Here is an 8651-nt window from a genome sequence, read left to right as displayed (position 1 = left end):
GACCGACTTTCCGAAAGACTTGTTCAATGGAGCTTTTCTTGATTTTAGCTAAATAACGAGTGTCAAACGAGCAATTAATTTTCTGGCGCATGACCGTAAAATAGAAATATATAGTAGAATTTTTTTCTCCCGAGACATGTGGTGCAAAATATCCTATTACAGTTTTTTTTAAACAACGCCTCGAATCTATTTATTCATTCACACCGGGTTCAGCAAGATCGCGAACCAAAATATTAGATACAAAACTCAGGAGAGGATCAAGCCAAACACGAGGTTGATCCGAGTCCCAATCTAGACTCAAACGTTCGAGCTCATGAGCAGTCCTGTTACAAGATCTAAGACCATGAGCAATCTGTACTGAGACAAAAGATAATGAAATCAGCTCCCGTGCTTCTTTGTAGAGGACGGATGCAGGGCTGAGACCACGCACATCTGCCGCCCTGAGACCACGCACATCTGCCGCCTATCAAGTAGGAGTAGTTTTTACTATGCAAATTTTGTCTTGCCCTAATGGATTTAACAGTTAATACGAAGCAAAAAAAGAAAAAAAAAATGAAAAGAAAATGAGAGTAAATGCTGGGAACCAATTCACTTCCTTTGCTACTCAATCCACTACATTTTCATACAAAGTTCTATATTTTAGAAGGTTATAATGAGTAATTATACATAAATATACTGTCATCCTGTAAACTGCATGAATGGAAAGAAAGAGGATAAAGATATCGTACGCGGAGAAAAAGATCACACACGGTACTTCACATGATCCATCATCATTTGATCATACAGCCTCTTATCAAAAGAAGGAAAAAAAAAGAACCGATGAGAAAAAATAATACTCGTACAGGCAAGGCAAAGCACATCATCAGGTTAGAGCGTTTGATTTCTCCTCCTATCGAATGTTTGAACACATACATGGAGTATTAAATATAAAACTAATTACGAAATTAATTACATAGCTTACGACTAATTTGCGAGACGAATCTTTTAAGCCTAATTAGTCCATGATTTGACAACGCAGTGCTACAGTAAACATATGTTACTGACGGATTAATTATGCTTAATAAATTCGTTTCGTGGAGTACTGACGGATTCTGTAATTTATTTTTTTATTAGTATCCGAACACCCCATACGACACCCTCACGTAACATCTCCTGGATTTTAGTCACCGGATCCGAATGCCTCCTTGCACCAAGCATCCCGCAGGCAGAGAGCCGAGCGAGAGGCGAGATGCCCTTTATCGTTACATCTCATCTCTGATCAGAGGGGATCCTCCTCGTCACCATCATCTCAGCTCCAAATCCAACCTGCACAACAGGCTGACGAGCGTGAGCTGGAGCTTGCTGTGGTGCCCAAACGGCAAACGGCAAACGGCCAAACCCCCAACATGCCCACATTCACACCAACCTCTCCTAACCGAAACAGCCAAGCCAAAAAGATAAACAAAAGAGCCAAAGAGGGAAGAGATTTGTTTTTTATTTTAAAATATAAGTTCCAATCTTTTTCTCCTTCGCTTCATCATCAAATAGGTACTTTGGAGTTTCACATAACCTATTTTTATAGCAGTATCTGATTAATTAAAGAAAATGGGCCTAACACGACACGGTCTTGTGCTTAGGCCTCATCGGCGCTTTTTAATAACCAGGAGACGGTGGTGGATGCCCCAGCAAGCACGAGGACAAACAAAGACCAGCTCTCCGCCGCACCTCTCGCCCATCCCGGGTCTCCTCCCCTCCTCCTCGGCCAGCCACTGCCACGCCGACGCGCAATCAGAAGCAGGCCACCACGGCACCACCCCCAAACGGCTATAATTAGACGGTTGCCGGAACCCCCTCGTTTCGCATCGCAGCAATCCCCCCCTCGCACCGTTTCCCTTTGCGCTCCCTTGCCCACCCCCCGCCTCGCCCACGCTCACGCTCGCAAGGAGGGCGAGGACGCGAAAAAAAAGGAGGAACGCGGCCACCGGCCCGGCGCCTGCGGCTGCCGGCGGCGAGGTTCGGGCTCTGCTCCCGGCGACCGGGGAGAGAGAGGGCGGAGGAGCCGATCGTGCGCGCGCCATTGGGAAGCGGCAGGCGCGTGCCGTCTTGACCCGCTCCGCTCCACTCCAGGCGGCGGCGGTGGGCGTGGTGCTCCTGCGGCTGTCGGGCGCCTGCTGATTCTTCTCCCGCGCCCTTGCTCGTCCTCGGCGCCATGGAGGCCGGCTACTGCAACCGCAAGAAGACCGACGGCATCTGCGAGGGCGTCTGCGACAGCGAGGTGAGGCCCCGCTCCGGTCTGGCTCTCCACCCAGACAGATCTGTCCCTTTCTCTACCAACGCCCGCGTGGACTAAGGGGGTGTTTGCCTCGACACGTACATGATCTATTAAATATAGATTAATTACGAAATTAATTACATAACTCGAGATTAGTTTACGATACTAATCTTTTAAGCCTAATTAGTCTGTGGTTTAACAATTTAGGGCTACGATAAACATGTGCTAACGATGGATTAATTAAGCTTAATAAATTCATATAGTAAATTACCAACCGATTCTGTAATTTGTTATTTTTATTAATATCCGAACATACGGCACACGTGGTAAATTTTAGGTACCGGCGAACACCCCCTCACTCCCCTGCGGATCGCCTGCTCCGCCGGGGGAGCCACGCGGTCGTGGCGGTGGCTGTCTTTTCGTCTTCCACGCTGCTCAAACGCGTTTTTTGCTCCACGCTGAGCCGCTTTCTTGCTTGCCTCGACCTTTCGATCGCTGCAATTGCTCGTGTTCGCGCAGCTATTTTGTCAATCGCAGCAGCGGGTTCCTGTTGTGGATTGGGGTACCCGCGAGATTTCCTCTGCCTGGGCGATTGCATATGCTCGATTAATCGCTTCCGCGCGGCAGGCACCTTTCGTCTGCCGCGGGTGCTGCTGGGATTAGGTGATGCTAAAGAAAGAAACTGGGGCGCCTGGATGCTTCCGGTTGCGCTAGAATCTCTCCACTTGGATGAATCGGGTTGTCCGGCCTAGTCTCGGAATCTGTCTTTCCTTTCCCTGTAAAGGGTTCCAGCTTTTTTGAACAATTCCCGATTGGTTCCCGTGCCGTAGATGGTGAGGGTTCATGCAAAAGTAATTTTACAGGCTGTTGTTTCCGTCCTTTATTATTAAATAAAAAATATATATACAAATAAAATTAGCTGATTGCTTTCCTGTTGGTGGATCCGCACCAGCCTATCACTGATAGAGATATTATTTTTAAAAGAGAAAATGCGCATATTCCACCAGACCACCGGTTACTTCTTTAATCTGTCTACTGTACATGCATTATTATTTGATGGCCGTTAACACAGCTGCACACTCACGGCGCGGCGGATATTTTAGAAGCTCGTGCTCTCAACCTTGTAGTTTGTGATGGCTGTGATGTTCCCTATGTTCAGCCGTTGGCTTCATGGTGGCATGGTGCTATGTCAGTATGGTGTCCAATTTTTTATCTCTATCTACCAGCAAATGCTCATACGCCCATGTAACCTTTTTATTTGCCATTCTCATGTTTAGTAAAATTAATTTTCCTTGCTTTTGTGTAGTTTTTTCTTTTTAGCCAAAGCCCAATGCATGTGGCTGCAATGCACTAGGTTACATCGTTTTTTAACCTCCGTTGTTTCCTGCTGCAATAGTGGTCTCCTGCCTCTTGGTTATGGAATGATCAGCACTGTTTCAAATACAGTTCATTGTAACAGTCGCATTGCTCGCAAAAAAAAAAAAAAAGTCGCATGTTGTAGCTTTCCAGTTTACTTTTAGTTTAATTTATGCCTTGTTCTGATGTGTATTGGTGCACGTCTGATTTCTTATTTGCTCCCTGATATTATTTGCAGCTTGGTTCAAAGTCAGTCCTGAGCATGTCAAGGCTGAAGTGCGCACTGCGGGGATTTGATCTGAGGGTTCTCTTGAGTCTACTGATTGGTGTGCCAATTCTGATCTTTGCCATATATGTGCATGGCCAGAAGGTGACTTACTTCCTCCGACCAATCTGGGAAAAGCCCCCAAAGCCTTTCACAATACGCCCTCACTATTATCATGAAAATGTCTCGATGGATAACCTCTGCAAGTTGCATGGATGGAAAGTCAGGGAGACTCCACGCCGTGTCTTTGATGCTGTGCTCTTCAGCAATGAGCTTGACATTCTTGATATCCGTTGGCACGAGCTTAGCCCGTATGTCTCAGAATTTGTACTGCTTGAGTCCAATTCAACCTTCACTGGCATAAAGAAGGACCTTCACTTCAAGGAAAACCGCCAGCGGTTTGACTTTGCTGAATCACGGTTGACCTATGGTATGATAGGTGGAAGGTTTGTGAAGGGAGAAAACCCATTTGTTGAGGAATCATATCAGAGGGTTGCTCTTGACCAGCTCATTAAGATTGCAGGCATCACGGATGACGACCTGTTGATCATGTCTGATGTTGATGAGATCCCAAGTGGACATACCATCAACCTCTTGAGGTGGTGCGATGACATTCCTGAGATACTCCATCTCCAGCTCAGGAACTATCTCTACTCATTCCAGTTTTTACTTGATGACAAGAGCTGGAGGGCTTCAGTACACAGATACAGAGCTGGAAAGACGAGGTATGCACATTTCCGGCAAACAGATGAGCTTCTGGCTGATTCAGGGTGGCACTGCAGCTTTTGCTTCCGCTACATAAATGATTTCATCTTCAAGATGAAAGCCTACAGCCACGTCGATCGGATCAGATTCAAGTACTTCCTAAACCCGAAGAGGATTCAGCATGTGATTTGCGAAGGGGCTGATCTTTTCGACATGCTCCCTGAAGAATACACATTCCAAGAGATCATTGCCAAGCTGGGGCCTATTCCAAGTACATTCTCTGCTGTTCATCTCCCTGCCTATCTGCTGGAGCAGAACGATCGGTACAGATATCTTCTTCCAGGCAACTGCGTCAGAGAGAGTGGTTAGGCAGCTGCTACTGTCTGCATCATGACCTGAGGCGCACGGACGTCGCTCGCGGATGTCCCCCTGCACTGCAGGAGGAGCGCCCCTGCCGTTGCGGGGTTGTATCTGATACGATTGGCTGACTTAGTTGAGTGATCGCTTGGCGGATGGGGTTGAGTTCATATGAGATTTTGTACCGTGTAATCGAAACCATGGAAGGCCTGACAGCAGCATAGGGCATGCTTTGATCGCTGCTGCGTTCTTGTTTTGCAGAGGAGCTCAGCAGTGTGTGTGTGCTTTTATACCACCTGAGTTTTTATTCATTGCTTCCATGATTGATATATGAACTCAAAACTACTATTGTAGATCTCATACCGAGCAACATTCAGATTCTTTCCTTCTTTGCTCTCGCCTTGTGATGTACATTGCCATTCACTTACCTAGTTGTTACCTGAGTCATATATGCTTTCATTCCAGTTTCTGATTATTGATTGACAGCGGCTCTATATCATAACAATTCTCTGGGATGTCTTCCGTTCTCTGTTATTCAAAACGCCTGACGTCTCGCAATTGAAACTTTGGTCCCACATAAAGGCAAGCTGGTTGATTTCCATGCCAAAAAAAAAAACTGCTCTTTTGTTACGGTCGTTGCTGGTTGGTAAGATGTGCATAGTGTCAATCCTGTCTAGGACGGACGGTTGAAGTTGGGTAACCCAATATCCATCTTGAGACCGAGAGGTTTATGCGTTTGCGAAGGATTTGTTTGTTTGATTGTGCTGAGCGAGCGACCGGTGCCGTGAGAGGCGGGGCATGTGTGTGCGCGCGCCTGGATGGAGCTGAGCTCGTGGGAACAGGCTGTTGTTGTCGGTCGTCCTCTTCAGCCAGATTGACAAACAATCTGGTCGTATGGCTTGTAGCCCTGGAAACAGCCTTCCTGTGGTGCGGGTGCGGCCCTACGCGTCCTGCTGCTGCCTCGCTGTGCCCTGTGCCTGCACTGCACGTTCCTCAACAGTGGTCCAGTCCAGCTGAAGGAGGTTATATACAGCTGCTGAAATATTTCGATTTCTTTCATAGACCAAAAGGGTTTGTGCTCCATATTGGATTAGTCTCTTCTGGATGAATAGTGCTTGCTGCTTGCTTATTTGCTGCAGCAGCCAGCAACGCAGCCAATAACGCGGGGACACGTAAGGTTGTGCTTGGCTACTTGAACTTGTTACAGCGGCATGGCGTGGAGCTAGAGCGTGATGGTTGTTTTTTCAATTAAGGAAAGAAAGTGTTCCGGCCTGAGCGTGATGGTTGAGGGTTCCGTTTGCAGTGATAATAGTGCAATAATCTTCAGCTTAGATGTGAACTTTGTCAGCCGGCCGAGCGTTGAGATGTTCCTTTCTACAAGTGCAAGATATTTGGTGCGCTGATCGGAGCCGACCTTTGCTGTTGCTGGCGCCGTCATCCGCAGATTTTTTTCCAGGGATGTACCGGTAAGAGCCTAGGTAATCTACGCGTACAAGTGGCCGGGGGACGCGTACGGCGCCGGGTACCATACAGATGTGGCGTCGCTGCCATGCTTGACCTGGCCACGAGCGCCACCGCACGGCTAGGCTCCGTCGACGTCGACGACCGCATCGTTTCTCTCGGGTCCTTCGGGGCAAGGCAAACGCGCGTACGGCGTCCTCGTCGCCGCCCGTATCGCCGTGTCGGGTCCCCATCGGTCGAATCTCGTCGTCGCCGAAGATAGCGTTTGGTTTGACTCGGGCCACGCTCGGTCGTCATGCTACGTGTGCCACACCAGGAAAATAAAAAAATGGCTCCGTTGCTAGCGGGCAGCTTCTTCCAAGCTGTAAAAAAAAAAGTCCCAACTATCGTTCCATCGCGCAGTCGTACTGCCGCGACCACTGTTGCGTTGATTGCAGCGCCCACCCGGCACCCGTGGGTGGTGGATTGCCATGGCGTGGCAAGGACCCAGCAGCGAAACTTTTATGACAGCTACAGCTACCACTTACGCCATCATGTGGCCGCTCTTATTTGGCCGATTCTGCTGTAGAAAGTTTCAGAAAACTATACTTGCCACCACCATAGCTTGGCCTCGTTCACTTTGCAAAAAAAAGTGAACCCGATAAATAGTACCACTTTCGTCTTATTTGGTAAATATTGTTCAATCGTGAACCAACTAGGCTCAAAAGATTCATCTCGTGATTTCCAACTAAACTGTGTAATTAGTTATTTTTTTTACCTACATTTAATACTCCATGCAAGCGGCTAAAAATTGATATGATGGAAAGAGAGTAAAAAAACTTAAAATTTGAATGACATCTAAACAAGGGGGGCACTTGTGTGATGCTGGTACTACTATTAGCTACTGTTAGTTGTGCGTTCGGCTTAACTTGCTTAAATTTAGGATGTAAAGTTTTGGGTTGTCACATAGAGATATCGCATGGAGTATTCGTATACTAATAAAAAAATAAATTACAAAAGTTCTCAGTACTTCGTGAGACGAATTTATTAAGCCTAATTAATCCATCGTTAGCACATGTTTAGCGTAGCTTTACTGTAGCACCACATTGTCGAATCATGGTCTAATTAGCTTTAAAAGATTTGTCTCGCAAAATAGTTACAATCTATATACTTAGTTATTTTTTTAGTTTATATTTAATACTCTATATATATATGTTTAAATATTCGACAGGAAGTAAACTTTTGAGGAGAACCAGAACATCCTGCAGCGCTTCGGTTTTCTGTGCATTTATGAATCGCTTGAGAGTGTTGACCGGCTACTAGAGTCGTTCAACCGCACGACCATTGTGCACCCGCAGTACCGGTTGGTACGGCACGACCGGAACCGGCAATTGTTGTCCATAACTTTTCCCGTTCGTCACGTCAGCCTTTTCCACTGGAAAATGCTAACGCCGGACGTCCGATGGGATGCGATTCATCCGACGGTATCCAAGAAATATGTCGAACTCATATGTATCGCTGCAGTTTTTCCCCGTCTGTCTCATCAGGTCACGTATGCGTACCTCGCCCCCATTTGTCTCGCCCCATCCCACGCCCGTCGCTTCTTTCCTCGACCTCCTCCTCTCTCTTCGCCCGGGAGGGACCTGGGAGCCAGGATGAGGGCAAGCTCGCCCCGTCCATAGGACTCCAAGCGCGTCGCACGCCCCATCTGTCAGCCCTCGGCTCGCCGCGCCCCTTCCCCCGATGTCCGGGTCGTGCCCCAATGAGTCTCTGAATATACCTCTGAAATATGAAACACTTGCAACATCAAAACACTTAAATGCAACATACATCTGAAGCAGATGAAACGTTTGAAACATACACTTGCAACATGTGTGTGAAACATATGCAATATCCATATAAAACACTTGCAACATGAAAACATTTATTGCAACATTTGATTGAAACAGCTAAAACATTTCAAAGATATTTTTGCAATATATGTGTGAAATATATGCAACATCCAAATACGCACACTTGCAACGTACGTTTGAAGAAGCAGATGAAACATTTGAAATGGACGCTTGCAACATACGTGTACAACCATTGTAACATGTGCAACATCATGATCTATTTTTGCAATATTCATATGAAACACTTGTAACATACTTTGAAACATTTGAAACAATTCAAATATACTCTTGCAACATACGCTTTCAACGCAACATCTCCTTGTTGCTCGGCAGAATGAAAGCTCATCTGTGTATGGTGTTCACCAGAGGTAGCGGCCTGGCAACG

General features: G+C 46.7%; 1 protein-coding gene across 1 annotated transcript; it reads left to right on the top strand.

Annotated features, from left to right (window-relative positions):
• The first annotated feature begins 1657 nt into the window (after positions 1–1657).
• Positions 1658–5292, top strand: LOC136467236 (uncharacterized). The gene is made up of 2 exons (XM_066465850.1): positions 1658–2254; positions 3846–5292. The coding sequence occupies exons 1-2, from the start codon at positions 2189–2191 to the stop codon at positions 4944–4946; spliced, it is 1167 nt and encodes a 388-aa protein (XP_066321947.1). The 5' UTR covers positions 1658–2188; the 3' UTR covers positions 4947–5292.
• Positions 5293–8651: the final 3359 nt, after the last annotated feature.

The sequence above is a fragment of the Miscanthus floridulus genome, chromosome 7 (assembly GCF_019320115.1).
Source record: "Miscanthus floridulus cultivar M001 chromosome 7, ASM1932011v1, whole genome shotgun sequence".
Classification (NCBI taxonomy): domain Eukaryota; kingdom Viridiplantae; phylum Streptophyta; class Magnoliopsida; order Poales; family Poaceae; genus Miscanthus; species Miscanthus floridulus.
This window is presented reverse-complemented; position numbering and strand designations above follow the sequence as displayed.